Genomic DNA, 19238 nt, shown 5'->3' with positions numbered 1-19238 from the left:
TGTTCAAGGGTTAACTGTACACACTAGGAAAAATTTCTTAGAAGAGTTAAATTCAAAAAGTAAAAGGAGTAGGCACAGGAAGTGGGACGAGGAAAGACGAAGGCATTCCAGCATCTGGGAGTAGTATGTGTAAAGACACCAGAGACCCTGCACATTTGGGTACATGGAGATTCAGGCTGAGGAATAAGATCAACACAACAACAAAGCAACAGCTGGTATTTCTTGAGTATTTACTATGTGCCAGGCCCTGAACTAAGCATTTGATGTGCACTGCTTCATTTAATCCTCATAAACCAGAAAGGTAAGAAGATTCTTAAAACCACTTTGAATGTCTTGCCCAGTGTGTTGCAGTTCTTGTTAGGAGTCAAAAGTGAGCCGTGGCAGTGAGGAAAGGGGACACACTGGGTTGAGTCCAGGTGTGAAAGGCTTGTCAAACCGCTTGAAAATGTTATTTTGGGGCGCCTGGGTGGCTCAGTCGTTGGGCGTCTGCCTTCGGCTCAGGTCATGATCCCAGGGTCCTGGGATCGAGCCCCGCATCGGGTTCCCTGCTCGGCGGGAAGCCTGCTTCTCCCTCTCCCACTCCCCCTGTTTGTGTTCCCTCTCCCTCTGTGTCTCTCTCTGTCAAATAAATAAATAAAATCTTAAAAAAAAAAATGTTGACATTTGTAAACTTACATACTAATTCCGAAAGTTTAAGTTAATTCAAATACCACTCTATGATAGATGATGATAAAAGTGGTAGCAAGTAATAAAATTTTTAAGGGACCTGGGAAAAAATTTAAATGTAAATAAATAAATAAAATAAAATCCTTCTCTTTGAGAATTGGGAAAAGATCATCATTTAATTTTACCCAAACCCCATTACAGAAAAACACTGTGGATTTTCAACCTAGACAAAAAGGCAATGCGAGATCTTAAGGTTCTTTAAACATTCAATTAATTTCCCTTTTAGTGGTGGAATAGAGAAAGGATTAAAAGCACTGAGACAAAACAAACTTGAAAAAAAGGCTGACACACTGAAAAAGAGGTAATGGAAGATAGTAGGAGGGAAGACGGAAAGACTTGCTAACTGTATTTTGGTCTGGGAGAAGTGCGTGTAGCTTAACAGATTCTGTTTGACAAATGTGAATTCTGAAGTGTCCCTGACCTCCAGGCTCTAAGTATTCAATAGGGTGTTGGAAATTCCCATCTGCAGTTCCAGAGATAGGTCTGGGGAACAAAAGTGGGGTCTGCTGGTATATAGTTCACACATGAAGCCACCACAGTGAATGAAATCTCCCAGAAAGAAAGCACGGTGACAGGAGAGTCAAGAAGAAAATGTATAAAAGGAAATGGTGAAGAACCAGAAAGGGGTAGAAATGAGACTGTTTATTAGATGCTATGGAAGGAGACAACCTTGAAAGAGGGTAAGAATCAAAAGGTGAGATGCTGCAGAGGTCAAGGTCACTTTATTTTTAGCAAGAAGTCTAATGGATGCCAGCTAACAGAATACCTTTTACAAATTATTTGTAAAATGAGAAGCCACTGTACCATCTAATGGTAAGAAAAGAGCCATAAATATCTGGCAACACCCTCAAAGGAATGGCAAAAAGCAGCCGACAATGGACAAGTAAAATGAAGATCACCACCAAAGGACCAGCTGGCTAATGGTAGAATCCATAAATGATGGTGCCAATTCCCTCTAGCACTCCAAAACTGGGAATACAGAGAGCATATTCTCAAAACTGCTGGGTACTGGATAAGAGAGGTACAGCCTGGAAAGGATAATGAAGATAAGGTATTTGAGGTGTTACTCAGGTGATTAATCATAGAGTTCAGGGTGGACAAGAAACCAACAGCAAAGTCAGAAGGCCAGTATCTTCACAAAACTGGTGGAGAAGTCCAGTTCTTAGCATAGAAACTTGAAAAGTTGCTATATACTTGAAAAGAAAAATTTTATTTTTTTTTAAAGAAAAATTTTAAGTAGCAATTTTAAGTATATTTCACCCCCTATAATCTATTTACATCTATAATTTCTATTATATCATTTAGCAATTACTTGGTATGTCTGTCAGATTTCATGTCTTTCTTCTTGTCTTTCCAAACAAACCACGAACTCTTTTAAGACACACAATTAGGCATATTTTAGAACGGGGGGAGAGGTTAAGTAACTTTCTCAAGAGGATAATAAACACCCAGAATTCAAATTTAGGTAGTTCAACTCTCAAGGACGAAATTATACTATCAGATACTTTGCAACAGTTAAAAGCACAGCTTTGCTGTGAAACACACACGTAGTTTTCTTACCTGTAAGACAGAAGTGTACCTATGTATTTTAAGTAAGTTAGCCCAACTAACTTACACCAAGTGTCAGTAAACTTTCCTACTATTACTATTATACTCTCAGAAGAGGGGGCAAGGCGTTGGCAGTACTTACACTGAAGTCTGAGAGCAAACTTGAAAAGGGCCTGCAGGTAAATGATCAGGCATGTCACCTGACTTGCAAGGCACACTATCTGTGGCCATGACAGGTAAACCTTACATTTATCCATCTTCCCATTAAAGATTTATTGAGAGCCTGTTCTATCCTGGCACTGGCCATCACGCTAGTTGCTTGTATTGAAAGCAGCTGTGTACAATTATGATTGTGACAGAAGATTTCAGATCTCAAGTTATTTATGGTGAGTGCAAGATGACAGCTCCAGTTTTCATCCTCTCCCTTCATATTTATAATACGGATTCTTGAAAAAGCAACAAGAACCTTCAGATAACCATTAATAGTTGTCTTGTAACTAATTTGCCAAATAGCTTCTTTCAACAAGGAAAAAAAAACACCTTTGCTTCCTTAATAGAACATCAAACCCATTAAAATTATGTTCTCCGGTAATTAAAGTTTGATCATTTCTTCCAGCATTCTTAAGGAGCCATAACAAAGATGATACACTCTAAAGAAACACAATTTTAAGGGGCGCCTGGGTGGCTCAGTCGTTAAGCATCTGCCTTCGGCTCAGGTCATGATCCCAGGGTCCTGGGATCGAGCCCCGCATCGGGCTCCCTGCTCGGTGGGAAGCCTGCTTCTCCCTCTCCCACTCCCCCTCTTTGTGTTCCCTCTCTTGCTATGTATCTGTCAAATAAATAAATAAAATCTTAAAAAAAAAACAATTAAATAATAAAGCCCAAAGAATGAGAGCCCATGTGCCTTTCATCCAAATAGAGTAGGGTTTCACCAACAGAATGGGGTTTCAGTTTCAGCACTGCTGACACCTTGGGCAAAATAATCCTGTGCTATGAGGAGACTGTTCTGTGCACTGGAGTTCTAGCTTCTACCCGTCTGAAGCCAGCAGCACCCTTCCTTAAACTGTGACAACCAAAACTGTCTCCAGATACTGGCAAATGTGAGCGGGGTACAAGGGGGAGGTCACCTGGGTTGAAACCCACTGACTGGTTTAGAAAAAGTCAAAAGTATTTCAATAAAATGGCAAAATCATCCATTGCCTTTTTAAAAAAGAATGAGGGAAATTTTATCATTGGAAAACATAATGTAGGTATTGTAAGACTCTTACTAGTAAAATTATTACTCTGTATTATTGAATTGTTAAAAAGAATGACAAAGTTAAAACTCATAATTTCTTGGAAGAGTTACTATTCTAACAAGTTTGAGTATATTCTTTGTTAATTTCATTTAATGATTCCTTAGAACATAAAATATTCATTCTGAATAAAAACCAATTAAAAATTATTTGAAGAACACTGTGTAGCAACTACTTTTGAAAGAGTCTGCTTACTCAAAACACGGAAGCTTTAGAAAAGTGGAAAATTTTATTTTTATCAATATTTTTATTAACACGAAATAATGGCAAGTGCCATGCTAGGTTAGTATGTTCAAACTGCCTGTCATTGTATTTGTCCCCTTTTTGGCTGTGTTTTCCTTTAAAATTTGAACCTTTTTATACTGCAAACAAAATTCATTTAAAAAAAAAATGTTCTTATGGTGCTAATGCCCATTCTTCTGTAAAAGAGCCCCTTACTCCACACTCATTTACCTCCATGCTTGGGCCAAGGGACTAATAGGCGATTTACAGTGTGTGTGTGTGTGTGTGTGTGTGGTGGTGTGGACATATGAGACATATGAGCTGGGAGCAATCACAGCCACAGCCCCAACTACTCTAGGAGAGAAGTGATCCACAGAGTGGGGAGGTCTAGTCATCCAGTCATCCTACCAATAGGTTCAGTCCCCTTATTTCTCAAGTTAGATTTCTGTCACTCCTAAAATCCAAATAATAGAAGTTCCCACAGGAACGGTCTTATAGAAAAGAAACCCATTTACACCACCGCCACAAACATTTTCGAGAGCTGCAAGTACACTTTGGGAAACACTACTAGAGGCCAGGTTTTAAATTTTTTTTTTAAATTTTTTTTTTTTTTTAATTTGAGAGAGAGAGAGAGAGAGAGCACATGAGAGGGGGGAGGGTCAGAGGGAGAAGCAGACCCCCCGCTGAGCAGGGAGCCCAATGCGGGACTCGATCCTGGAACTCCAGGATCATGACCTGAGCCGAAGGCAGTCGCTTAACCAACTGAGCCACCCAGGCGCCCTAGTGGCCAGGTTTTAGAAAACCATGTCAGCAGCCTGTTTTCATACTTCCTAGGAACTAAAAACGTCTTTTACATTTTTTAAGGATTATGAAAAAGAAAAGGAGACTGTGTAACATCATGTGGACCTCAAATCCTAAAATATGTACTACTTGGCTCTTTACAAAACGAAAGCATTTGCTGACCCCTGCATAGGCAATAAAAAACAGAAAGATAATTTTAAAAGTTGCAAAACAGAATGAATAATGACATTCTTTTTTTTTTTTATGAATAATGACATTCTAATTTGTTTAATCAATTAAGTATACCACATGGCTGACATTTAATACAATTATTAAATAAAACTCTTCCTTGAAATTGGACTTGGGGACACCTGGATAGCTCAGAAGCCTCTGCTGGACTCTTCTCACTGCTCCTCTGGAATGTTGCCAAAAGGTGTCCAGATTCATGCCCCACCCCCCCAACAAACTCCTGGAGCTGCCCTATTTCTGTCAGATTCCCCAGGTAAGTTCTTCACATCATCACAGACAGTACTTCTCACAGTGAGCTCCACAACAGTTACAATCTGCATGTGAGAGTGCTCTGCTCAAAGAAGTTTTAGAGCAACTGGTTCATGTAAAGTAAAATCAGTTCTTTCACTGCAGGACTACTCAATCTTAAATAAATCTTCAACAGAGGTTATCTGTAATACAATACTGGCCCAACTATCAGACCAGACCAGGATCTCTTGTCTTCCCCTCAAGTGCCAGTTTTGAAAATGATAATCTAGGGGTAGGGCTAACAAAGTCTATTCTCATAATACTAAGGAAACATTAAGGATGCTACACTAGGTTTCTGTATCTATTGGTGACCAAGGCCAAACAACAATACAGGTCATGTTCCTAAGAGAATGCTGGCAAATTTCATTCCATTCCCTCTCGTAATAAAATAAAATTAATGATCCATACATAATCCTATGAAATTCTATGAAAGTTGATATAGAGGTAAACTGCTTTAAATCCTGTCTCACAGCTATGAGACAAATCCTTTCATAAACTCTTGGTGGTTTTTATTCTCCCTCCCAAATAGACAAAGCCATTACATTGTAGGGACTGGGTCAACATCACTAATAGAACATTACTTCTGTGTTCTATTATTTTAAGTTTCTACTTACTTAAGTTTATTTTGGAAACGCTACTTCTCGTGTAGAGAAAAATCAGACTTGAGGATTTTGATAACATGTAGCAGGAGGGATTACTGACATTGAAAGGTAGGTCATCACCTTGGTTCTTAGGTATCTAGGCCTGGTTGATCCAAACTTGGCTCCTCGAATCCCAGGGACCACATGGACCCTTCCTATTCCAGCTCATTTTCTTCTTCCCCCAAGATGCCCTACAAAGATACGACTGGCCTAAGTGAAGTTGGATATTAGCTGCAGCCACTTTTACATGAATTATTTACCATTTATAAACTAATTACCTGACTAAAAATTATATAGAGCAATATATATTAATATATATATTATATATTACTATCAATGTATATTTAACTTTATGGTTTTATTTTACTATAAATCTAAATTTGTTTCATTTCAACTTAGTTTACATGGTGTTTGCTACTCATGGTTGTCTTATGATGAAGTAAAAGGAAAACCCATAATTAGGTTAAAACATGAATATTGTACTCTGTAATATAAAATGTAAAGTAACCTCTGATTTCTTGAAAAGAACCAAAGCAGACATTAATCTGACCTAAGTCAATAAAAAAGAATGGATAATTCTCATGTCACAAATTGAAAGGGACGGATCATAAATAGGCATAGCAAATAGTGACTTTAACTATAATCCAGGGCAGACAAGAAGAATACATTGCTTTAAGAGTTTCTCATTAGGCACTGGTAAAATGCTTCTCAAAACTGCATGCTATGGACAAGAAAGAAAAGAGATTCAAAAAGAAAAAATATGGGCTCACTCAAAGACAACAGAACCCCAAAATTAATACACAAATATTTACAAAATGTATATAACCTGTGTTGAAGTAAACAACAGATACAGAGGTTAAATTTTAACCTCTCTTTTAACCATTCTCTTAGGATGTTATTCCTTATTCTGGGGCAACCTGAAAATAAGCCAAATGGCAACTGAGTTTTCCAAAGGTTTGACCAGGACGGTAATGGAGTTAGGTACCAGTACAGTGAGAACAGAGGTATGGTAGTGAGACCAAAGGGGATAGGGTTTCAAAAAAAAAAGAACCTTATGAAAGAAATCCCGACAGTAAAGGAATTCAAGCAAACGCATGAGTTCGTGGATACCAGTCTGCAGTATCGCAGAGGGGAAGAAAGTTAAGAGTACATGCCTTTGAAGGTTGCCTATAACTCAATCATATTCAAAATTTCAGGTCTAACCTTCTGATTATTGACAATATGGCAAAGTCTCTTAGTACAAGGGTGTTGTAAGCTGAATAACATCTATGTTTTCTAAAAGCACGTGTTACAGTTCTGCCGCAAGTCGTAACTGCAGAGCTCAAACACACTCTCACGTAAGAACAGGCACGCTCGCTGATCTATTCAGCATACCTGGAGGGACTGACACCTAGTTGCATTGCATCTAGTATTTTCACTGATGACCCCAGGCTCTAAATGACAAAATGAGAAGCCTCCACAATAAAAGAACTGTTTCTCTACATCAATACAAGGTCTGGTTGGTCTGTTTTGTGTTCGAATCCACAGTCAGTTATACCTGTGAGTCTCATGAAGGGGACTATGTCAAGAGAGTAGGATGCCCTTGTAAGTTAGTACTCAATTGCTTCTATATATGTGTTTCTGAAAGAATGTAATATTTAAAAGAAAAAAAAGTGAATCCACGATAATGGTGAGTAGTACATGGTGTTAATTATCCTTAATCAAAAATTTACATTTTGTGTAGGCAGAACTGTGTTCTAAGCACTATTCAAAACACTGTCCTCTAATAAAAAGACAATTTTTCAATATTGCTTAATTTGGAAGATGAGGGTAAGGACAGAATAGGGTCGTTTTAAAAGATTTATTTTTTGGGTGCCTGGGTGGCTCAGTTGGTTAAGCAACTGCCTTCGGCTCAGGTCATGATCCTGGAGTCCCGGGATCAAGTCCCGCATCGGGCTCCCTGCTCGGCAGGGAGTCTGCTTCTCCCTCTGACCCTCCTCCCTCTCATGCTGTCTCTCATTCTCTCTCAAATAAAAAAAAAAAAAAAAAAAAGATTTATTTTTTAAGGGACCCTCTCTGAATTAATTCCCTACCTCCCCCCAATTAAAAGAGATATAAAATTCCTTTAAAAACATTTTTTAAAATGTATTTATTTGAAAGAGGGCGGGAGAGAGAAAGCACGAGATGGGGGAGGGGTAGAGGAAGAGGGAGAAGCAGGCTCCCCACGGAACAGGGAGCCCAACTCGGGGTTCATGGGATCATGACCTGAGCAGAAGACAGACACTTAACCAACTGAGCCACCCAGATGCCCCTAAAAACATTCTTTTTTTTTTTTTTTTAAGATTTTATTTATTTATTTGACAGAGAGAGAATGAGAGAGAGAGCACATGAGAGTGGGGAGGGTCAGAGGGAGAAGCAGGCTCCCTGCCGAGCAGGGAGCCCGATGCGGGACTCGATCCAGGGACTCCAGGATCATGACCCGAGCCGAAGGCAGCCACTTAACCAACTGAGCCACCCAGGCGCCCAAAAACATTCTTAATAGAATAAAAGACACTAAAGTTTTCCAACAGAGAAAACTCTTTAAAGGAAAAATGGGAAAATATGATTAAAAGGAACCAGAGAAAATCTACATTTGCTATACTATCAAAAGGGAAACTTCTTAATTTTTACTTTGGGCTTAAAATTAAAGTCTTATCAGAATTGGTCATTGATTTTACAATCCAATTTTCTGTTTTATACAAACTGTTTTTACTAAATTTTCTTTGTATTAGCTTTGATAATAAAGAATAAGGGGTGCCTGGGTGGCTAAGTCAGTTAAGCATCTGATTCTTCATTTCAGCTCAGGTCACGATCCCAGGGTTGTCAGACTGAGCCCTGTATTGGGCTCCGTGCTGGGCATTCAGCCTGCTTAAGATTCTCCCTCTCCCTGTGCCCTGTGCCTCCCTCTCTCCCTTTCTAAAAAATAAAAATAATTTTTTAAAAAGGTAATAAAGAATAAAAACCTGTAAGCTCGTTCTCTTTAAAAAAGATTTAAAAAGAAATAAAAGCTTACCCTAGAAGATATGCTAATTCCTTTTAAGGTATTTTTAAAGGACAAAAGCTAATAAAATCTTTTACAACTTTATTGAGATTTTTTTTAATTAATTAATTTATTTTTTTAATGAGTTCTTTTTTTTTTTAAGATTTTATTTATTTATTTGACAGAGACAGAGACAGCGAGAGCAGGAACACAAGCAGGGGGAGTGGGAGAGGGAGAAGCAGGCTTCTTGCTGAGCTGGGAGCCCGATGTGGGACTCGATCCCAGGACCCTGGGATCATGACCTGAGCCGAAGGCAGTCGCTTAACCAACTGAGCCACCCAGGCGCCCCGCAACTTTATTGAGATTTAACTGAAACACAATAAAATGTATTCATTTTCAAGTGTACGGCTGGGTAATTTTTGGCATATTGGATACACCATCACCACAATCCAGACGAAGACAGTCATCATTCCCAGGTTTCTCTTCTGCCTCTTTGTAATCCCTCCTCCTACCTCTCCGTTCCCAGGAAACCACTGGTCTGCTTTGCCATTATAGATTAGTTTCCATTTCCCAGAACTTTATACAAATGGAATCATATAGTAAATATCCATTTTTTTTTTTACTTTTGAAACCTGACAGTAATTATCGTAAGATTTATCTGTGTTGTTGCATGTATCACCAGTTCATTCCTTTTATTGCTGAAGAGAAATCCATTGTAGAATATTCCACAATTTGTTGATCCATTCACCTGCTGGTGGATGTTTGAGTTAAGCCTGTTTGGCTATTATAACTAACACTACCACAAACATCTGTGTTTCAGTCTTTGTATTCACATTATGTTTTAATTTTTCTTACTAAATATGTAAAAATGGAATGGCTGGGCCATATGGTAGGAGTATACTTAACTTTTTAAGAAAGTGCCAGATTATTTTCCAAAGTTGTTATACTACTTTACATACCCACCACAAGGATATAAGAGTGGTGGCTGTTCTAACATGTATCTCATTGTGGTCTTTTAAGGTTTTTGGTTTTTGGGTTTTTTTTTAAGATTTTATTTATTTATTTGACAGAGAAAGAGAGAGTACAAGCAGGCGGAGCAAAAGAGAGAGGGAGAAGCAGGATCCCGCTGAGCAGAAACCCCGACGGTGGAGCTCAATCCCCAGGACCCTGGGATCACAACCTGAGCCGAAGGTAAACGCCTACGCCTACCCGACTGAGCCACCCAGGTGTCCTCTCACTGTGGTCTTACTTTGCATTTCTTTAATGGTTATTTGCCATATATACACATTGTCTGGAGTATCTGTTTAAATCATTTTCCTATTTAAAAAAACAGGTTATTTCCTTATTTTTTTGGCGTTCTTTTCATAATCTGGATACAAATGCTTTATTCCTAATTTCGATGAAGTAAAATTTATCCATTTCTTTCTTTCAGAGATAGTGCTTTTGGTGTTATATCTAAGAAATCTTTGCCTAACCCAAGGTCACAAAGATATTCTCCAATATTTTCCTCTAAAAGCTGTATAATTTGAAGTTTTACATTTAGGTATATTTTTAGCTAATTTTTATATATGGTTCTAGACATGGATCATAGTTATTTTGTGTTTATGTGTATGTAAATGGTAGGGACATACAGATATCCAATTGTTCCAGAATCCTTTGTTAAAAACCCCTCAACTAAATTGCCTTTGCACTTTGATTGAAGAACATAGATCACGAGAACTGTTTCTGGCTGCTATTCTGTTACAGTGATCTACCTTGGCTATCTTTACGCCAATACCATCCTTGATTACTGTATGCAGCTTTCTATAAAGTTTTGAAAACAAGAAGTCCACCTTCTTACTGCTCTTTTTCAAGGTTGTTTTGGCTAATCTAGGTTGTCTGTATTTCCATATAAATTTTAGAAACAGCTTGTCAACTGCTACAATAAGTTCACTGGGATTTGGCTGGTAGTATGTTGAATCCGTAGATGAATTTGCGAAGAAGTGACATCTTAAATTGATTCTTCTTTCTCAAGAACATTTATTTTGGACTTCAAGCTCTCTCAACAACATTTTAAGGTTTTCAAGTGTATAGTTTTTGTACGCCTTGTGTCAGATTTCCCCCTAAACATTACATATTTTTGATGCTATTAAATATAGCATTTTTTATTAAATTTCAATTTCCCATTGTTCATATAAAAAATACAATTTATGTTTATATGTTGGTCATGTTTCCTACGACCTTGATAAAACTCACCTATTAGTTTTAGCAGCTTTTTTTAATAGATTCCATAGGATTTTCCATATAGCTGATCATGATGTCTGCAAATAAAGACAGTTTTACTTCTTTCTTGCCAATCTGGATACCTTTCTTTTCTTTCCTGGACTTACTGTACTAACTAGAACCTCAAGTACAATGTTAAATGGAAATGGTAAAAACAGACAATCCTGCATTGTTCCTGATCTTGAGGGAAAACATTCAGTCTTTCACAATTAAGTATCGTGTTAAATATAGTTTTTTCATAGGTATACCTTTTCAGAATAAGGAAATACTTCTATTCCTAGTTTGGTGAGAATTTTGATCAAGAATGAATGTCAAAAGCTTTTCCAAACCTCTTGAGATGACCACATGATTTTCCCTTTTGTTCTGTTAATATACTGAATTATACTGAATTACACTGATTTCCATTTGTAAGATAAAGCCATATTGTTATTTTCATTGTGAAAATTTAAGACTTTTTGCATCTGTGTTTGTAAGGGATATTGGTTTATAGTTTTATTTTCTTAAAATGTCTCTGCCCTGCTTTTAACAAGGCAATGCTGTCCTCAACAAAATGAAATGGAAAGAATATCCTGCTCTCCAACTTTCTGGAACAGTATATAAAGAACTGGCATGATTTATTTCTCAAATGTCTGGCAGAATTCAAAAGTGAAATCATCTGAGCCTGTAGGTTTCTTTGTGGGAAGGTTTATAATTACAAATTTGATTTCTTTAGATAATAGGGCTATTTAGGTTATCTGTTTCTTCTTGAGTAAGCTTCAGTAGTTTACTAGTTTCAAGGAATTTGTGCATTTCTTCAAAAGTTGTTGAATTTTTTGGCAGAAACTTATTTATAATATTTGTTATCTCCTTTCCAGTTTTTTATGTCTAAAAAGGTCTTTATTTTGTCTTGCCTCAGGATAAAATTCTAGGTTGCTGGTTGCTGCATTTTTTTCCCCCTTTGAGTACTTTAAAGCTCTTGCTTCACTGTCTTCTCCCTAGCAAGGGAGACATTCCTTTATGTATTTTTTTTTCTCTGTTGCTTTTAACATTTTCTTTATCACTAACTTTAAGCAATTTGATTACTATATGCTCCAGTGCAGTTTTTGCACTTGGGTTTACTGAATTCTCAGAACTATGGTTTTAACAGTTTTCACCAAATTAAGGAAAGCTTCAGTTGTTACTTCTTCATCTCTTCTTTTAGTCAAACGATGACTCCAATTACTTGGATGTTAGCCACTTGAACATAAACCACAGCTCACTTATGATCATGTTTTTTTACCCCCAGACCTTTCCTCTATGTTCATTTTGGCTAGTTTCTACTGCTATGTCTTCATTAGTCTTTCTTTCAGCAACATGTACCTGTAATTAATTCCATCAAGTGTATTTCATCTTAAATATTGTAATTTTCATCTCTAGAAATTTGATTTAGATACCTTTTTAATCTTCCATGTCCTCTATTTAACTTGTTCAATCTTCCCTCTAGCTCAGGAATCACAATACAGTTTATAAACCAAATCTGATGCACCCCTCTTTGTGACAAAAATTGTACTCCAGTGTCCAGACACGTCCATTGGTTTACATGTGGTCTATGGCTGCTTTTTTACAAGAGTTGAGTAGTTACAGCAGAGGCTACATGGAGCTCAAAAACTAAAATATTTAGCATCTGACCCTTTAACAAAAAAATAGGTGAACTCCTGATGTTAGCATACTGAACATACAGAAGACAAATATAATAATTGCTATAATGTCATTGATTCCATCATGTATGTCATTTCTGGGTTGGTTTAGAGTTGGTTTAGATCCTCATATGGATCATATTTTCCTGCTTCTTTGTATGACTGGGTATTTTGATTAGATGTTAAGACTCAGTAAATCTTACTTTTGAGTATTTGATATTTTTCTATTCCTGCAAATTTTCTTGAGCTTTGTTCTGGTATACATTTAAGTTACTTGGAAAGAATCTGATCCTTTCAATCTTATTTTTAAATTTTGTTAGGTAAAACCAGAGCAGCATTAGTGTTAGCCAAATTTTGCATCACTACTAACGGAAAACCCTTCTGTGTAGTAGTACTCTAGTAGATGCATCGTGAAGTATAATATTTTTCCACTTTAGCTATTGGGAACAGGCAGTTTGTAGTATGAGCTTCGGGAAATTTTTTCTCTAATTCAACTTGGTTTTTAATCCCCAGCCTTGGGTAATTTCCCAGCAGATGTGTGCCGATCAATACTCAGCTGAAGATGAGAGAGGACCTTCTGCAGATCTCTGGATCTCTTTCCTCTCCAGCTCTCTGACCAGGGAACTCTAGCCACCTTGAACCCCTAGATACCTAGCTCCATCTCTTCAGCTCAAGGTGCTTACCACGCTCCACCTGCTCACCTCACTTGTTTCCTGTCTCTCAAGGATCACTGTCCTTTCTTGCCTGCCATCCAGTATCTTGAAAACTGTTATTTTATATATTTTGTCCAGGTTTATAGCAGTTTCAGTTTGGAGAGTAATTCCAGTTCCTGTTACTCCATCTTGGCCAAAAGCAGAAGACTTAAAAGCTTACTAAAATTTTCCAAGCAGGGAAAATTGCTTAAAGGGTAAATGGAAAATCATGATAAAGTAAACAGGACCTAATTATATTACTGTATATATTTAAGGAAAGGAAAGGAAAGGACAATTTTCTTATGATATTTATTATCATCACACTGATTGCTATTTTTATAGAGGTATCCATTAAAAGCAAGTGATTTATTCATCAAAATATATTTTATGGTTAGGAGTCATTCCATAACCAATATATTATTACTGGTAATAAAACAAAAATACCTATTAAATTGTAACTTTCAAAATGTCTACACATGTGCTTAGAATTTCAAGATATTTACAAACATGTAATTATATTTAATGTCTCTAGAAATTTTTTTAAATTTAAGTAATTTCAGACTTACAGGAAAGTGGCAAAAGTAGTACAAAGAATTCCTAGTCCCCTTTCCTCCAGACTCCCTAAATATCAGTATTTTACCATATTTATGTTTTTAAACGAATGCATTAAGAGCTCATTGTAGACATTAAAGCCCTTATACCCAAAATACTTCAGTGTTAATTTCCTAAAAACAAAGACATGCTCTTAAACAAGCATAATGCAATGATCACTGATACAAATACTTGTATATACAGATTTTATTCAAATGTGCCAACAGTCCCACAAACATCCTTTATGTCCTTTATTTGGGGGGTGGAAGGCAGTGTTGAGAAACTAATGTTCCTGGACCAAATCAGGATAGCCACCAGTTTTTGTAAATTAAGTTGAGCTGGAATACAGACATACCATTCACTTATGTATTGATATCTATGGCTGATTTGGGGATATAAAAACTAAGATGAGAAGTCACAATAGCCTCAGTATGGACCAGAAAGTCTAACATGTTTATTATCTGGCCAATTATAGAAAACATTTGCTAACTCCAGCTTTAAAACAAAAGAAAAATTCTTCTTCCTGACCCAGGATTTAGTTGAATTTAGGGGTCATGTCTTTTTGGTCTTCATTAATCTGCTATTCCTCAGTCTTTCTTTTTCATGATCGTGATAAGTTTGAAGATCAAATGCTGTTTATTTTATAGAATGTCTCTCATTTGTGTCTGTTTGGTGTGTTTTCTTATGCTTAGATTTAGCTTATGCATTTTTGGCTGGATCATCACAAAAATGACATTGTGTCATCCTCCTCAGGATGCACATGATGTTTATATGTCCATTACTAGTGATGTTAACTTAGATCACTTCATTAAGGTATTGTCTGCCAAGTTTTTTCACTGTTATGTTACTATTGTTCACTTTATAATTAATACATACTTTGTGAGGATATGCTTAGAGACAAAGTAAATATCTGTTTCTTATCAGACTTTAAATCAATAGTTTAAGCATTCACTGATGATTTTTGCCTGAAACAATTATCATTGTAGTGGTTGCCAAAGTGTAATTTCCTAGTTCCATCATTCCTTCTACATGTATTAGGTGGAATTCTGCTTTAAGAAAAAGAATTCCTCTCCCTCTACTACAGGATCATTTCTTTAACTCAGTGTAGACTTTTAAACTGTATTTTATTCTATTGGTTCTTATCTATTACTATCATTATTTATTTTGAGGATTAAAGTGTCCATGATTTGGCTAAAAGGGAACCTCTTCAAACTGGTTCCCTTTCTGTGTCCTTCTGGCATGTCCCCATCATTCTTTGTGTGCAACACCTTTTTAATAATAACAATAACATGGAAATAACCCCAATGGTCATCAATGTGAAATATTAAAGGAGTAGTGTGAAGGCAATGAAAAACTGTGGAGACATGAAAGAGAACAAAGTAGAAGACGTACAGTAAGTGGAGTTAAAAGGCCCAGAACAATGGTAGAGTATGATGCCAGACGATTAAAAAAACAAAACAAAACACAAGCATATGCTTATATACGCACGTAATTTTCTTGAAAGATACTAAGAATACAGGATTAACATTAACTCTAGGATATAACTGTGCAACTAGGTGTCCTACCTTTTATTTTACAACTGCTGATTGCTGAAAAACTTAAAAATCATTTTCAAGACTAATACTTTCAAATAACATTTGTAATTAAAATGTGTATTGTAAATTAGAACACAATGTAATATTTATAGTTTCCTTAAAAGTGAGTAAAATTTTATATTTTCTTTAAAATTCTTTTCTAAAGCATTTATTAAATATCCTCAGGTGCTACCCTAAATGCAGCTAGATTGGCTAGATGTAGGAAGCTATCTTTACATTGTCACCCTATTTATATTAACTGTATTATACTCAAGATTCTTGAAAGGTTTTACACCTTCCCCATTGAACTATATCCTATTATCCTCTTTTTGGTGAGGTGGGGGAGGGAGGATGTGGAGGAAGGATGGGAATAAGCTTATGATCTAGATACCAGTATTTGAATAACTTCTTTTCAAGAGCACCTAATACAGTTTTTAAGATGACAGGATCTGATATTTCCATGAAAGGTTCGTGTGAAAGACTAAAATGCTTACCTAGTGAGTCGTTTAGGTGGAGGCCGCTCACCAAATTTTCTGGAAAAAATAAGAAAAAAAATAAATATATAGGCTGTACGACACATTCCGTAGGAAGCTTTTTAGGCACCATGAAATCTCCTTTATGACTTATATTTCAACTCTACTAAAGAACAGCATAAAGGAAAATCCTCTAATAACCATCCATGCCCAGAAATAACAAAATACGTACTTTAAAAATGGTTCCTAAACAAAAAACGCACCCTAAATAGGCCTTACACACCCACTCTGAGCATGTAGCACAATGATTAGACGAGGGTGACAGGTACCTCCTAGAGACACCTTGCAAAAAGCAAACAAACAAAACCCAACAATGACAACAACTAATCAAAGACCCCCAGTCTCACACAACCTGCAACACTCAGAAAAATCCTCAAAGCCCAAGAGGTGGCATAGAGCTTAGTTTGTCATGTGCCAGGAACTTTGCTGTACATTCTTTATACCTTACCATCTTTAATCATTACAAAACAATTCTGTGAAGTACATAAGGGCTCATTTTAAAAAGGTAGAAAGCAACTTGCCCACAAAGTAAATTAAGTGGTAGGCAGAGTTAAAATTTAAACCTAGAGGTTGACAAATATTATCAAAGTTTGTATGGAACCACTGAAGAACCAGAACAGCTAAAGTAACCTTGAAAAAGAAGAACAAAGCTGGAGGTATCACAATTCCAGGTTTCAAGGTATATTACAAAGCTGTAGTAATCAAAAACAGTTAGGCACTAGCACAAAAACATGATCACAGATCAATGGAACAGAACAGAAAACCCAGAAATAAACCCATGCTTATATGGTCAATTAATTTATGACAAAGGAAGCAAGAATATACTATGGAGAAAAGAGGCTCTTCAATAAAGTGTCGGGAACACTGGACTACTACATGCAAAAGAATGAAACTGGACTATTTTTTAATATTATAGACAAAAATAAACTCAAAATGGATTAAAGACCTAAATGGGAGACCTGAAACCATAAAAATCCTAGAAGAGAACACGGGTAGTAACATCTCTTCATTGGCAAAAACAACATTTTTCTAGGTAGGCCTCCCAAGAAAGGGGAAGCAAAAGCAAAAATGAACTATTGTGGCCACATCAAAACAAAATGCTAGTGCACAGCAAAGGAAACCATCAACAAAACAAAAAAGGCAACATAATGAATTAAAAATTAAAAATTAAAAATAGAGGGGTGCCCGGGTGGCTCAGATGGCTGAGCGTCTGCCTTCAGCTCAGGTCATGATCCCAGGGTCCTGGGATCGAGCCCCGCATCAGGCTCCCTGTTCGGTGGGGAGCCTGCTTCTCCCTCTCCTACTGCCATTCCCTCCACTTGTGCTCTCTGGCTCTGTCTCTCTGTCAAATAAATAAATAAAATCTTAAAAAAAAATTAAAAATAGAAATTCCTCATGACCCAATAATTCCACTACTGGGTACCCACCCAAATAAAATGAAAACACTAATTCAAAATGATATAAGCACCCTTATATCTATTGCAGCATTACTTGCAATAGCCAAGACATCAAGCAACCTAAGTGCTGACAGACAAACAGATAAAGAAAATACGGTGTGTACACACACACACACACACACACAGGAACATTACACAGACATAAAAAAGGGAGATCTTGCCATTTGAGAAAACATGGATGAACCTAGAGGGTATTATGCTAACTGAAATAAATCAGACTGAGAAAGACAACACCCCTATGATGTCACTCGTACGTGAAACCTAAAAACAAAACAAATAAACAAAATCAGACCTATAGAGAATAAACTGATGCTTGACAGAGGGAAGGGGTATGGGGGGGCGGGGAGGAATAGGTAAAATGGGTAAAGGGGAGAGGGAGATACAGGCTTCCAGTTACAGAATGAATATGTCATGGGAATAAAAGGCACAGCATAGGGAATATAGTCAATGATATTGTAATAGTGTCGTATACTATCAGAGTGTAGCTACATTTGTGAGTTCAGCATAACACAGAGAGAAGTTGAATCACTATACTGTACACCTGAAACTAGTGTAACCTTGTGTCAACTATATGAAAAATCCTAAATGTTGTCTACTTAACTAGCTCATACTATATGGCCCTTCAGAAAGAAATATGCTAAGTGGACAAAAAAGCATTTCAACTGGTTGTAAGAGGGCAAAGAGAAAAGCCTGAGCAAGGACAAGAAAGCACAACAGGCTTGAGTTAGAATACAGCACGAAGGTTAAGAAAAATGCTCTAGAGTGAGATTGGCTGAGTTCAAATCCATGATTCAGATCATGCCATGTGACTGATGTTACTTGACTCCCTAGACCTCAGTTTCCTCATGTGTAAAATGAGCACAGTGACTGTGTTTACCTCAAAGAGGTGTTAAAGGGATTAAATGTGTCAATATATAGAAAACACATAGAACAGTGCCTGGTACACAGTAAGAGCTCAACAAATGTTAGTAGTTATTACGGTGTTTTAGTTATAAATCAGTAAGCCAAAACTATGAAATAAAGGAATTAATTGGGATGCTAACAAGGATAAGTAGGTACAGAGGAAGAAGAAACTAATTCCTACGTGATGCCCTATTTCCTCTGAAATAGGAAATCAGGTCTTCGGAGAGATGGTGGAAGCACAACCCTTGAAAAAGACCAACAGAATTTTGTTTTCTTTTTTAAGCAGATTGCAGTTATAAACAGGTTAAATGACTTGTTCAGTCACAGTTAGAGGCTGTGAAGCCTAATCTGACTTAAGATTTCTCCACTGTATTTGATGTCCCACAAAATTATCAACTTTGATGATAAAGGTCTTAGAATCCAATGCAGTTCATTTTGTTGTGTAACTTAATGCCATATGACGTTGTTTATGAACTCACAATTTATAAACAGTGGGTATCTGTGACTATGAATATTTTTGTTAACCCTGAAATAGTGAAAACTGACTTATTTGAAATAGCATAAGAATATGAGTAAATAATCCAAGCTTTTGTTGGAAGATTTATTTATTAATTCTTTGATTTTACCCTATAGGATATTAAATTTTAAAAACCAAGAAACAAAAAACACAATGTTTTGGTAGGAACATCAGCAAGGCCACTGAACACCATCGGTTTTAAAACACTGAACTACTGGCAACTCTGTGGAATTCGGTTATGGAATTAAAGGCAAAAATCTATTCCTGCATCTTTTTCCACAGGAAAGAATTTTTTGAACCTTTGAAG

General features: G+C 36.7%; 1 protein-coding gene across 7 annotated transcripts in view; it reads right to left on the bottom strand.

The window, feature by feature from the left end:
- RBPJ (recombination signal binding protein for immunoglobulin kappa J region) overlaps nucleotides 1-19238 on the bottom strand; it is a 222530-nt gene that overhangs the window by 28035 nt on the left and 175257 nt on the right. For 6 of the 7 annotated variants that reach the window (XM_064584348.1, XM_064584345.1, XM_064584344.1 and 3 more), the window contains one exon: nucleotides 16016-16054. In XM_064584348.1, the coding sequence (XP_064440418.1) occupies nucleotides 16016-16054 (39 nt within the window). Of the gene's footprint in view, nucleotides 1-5830; nucleotides 5941-16015; nucleotides 16055-19238 lie in introns of those variants that run through there. The other variant, XM_064584350.1, reaches the window with a different exon arrangement.

This window comes from Mirounga angustirostris, unplaced genomic scaffold (assembly GCF_029215605.1).
Source record: "Mirounga angustirostris isolate CCGP_5_RB_7025 unplaced genomic scaffold, mMirAng1.0.hap1 SCAF_2, whole genome shotgun sequence".
NCBI lineage: Eukaryota > Metazoa > Chordata > Mammalia > Carnivora > Phocidae > Mirounga > Mirounga angustirostris.
Note: the sequence above shows the minus strand (reverse complement) of the source record. Positions and strands in the feature narration are given on the sequence as shown.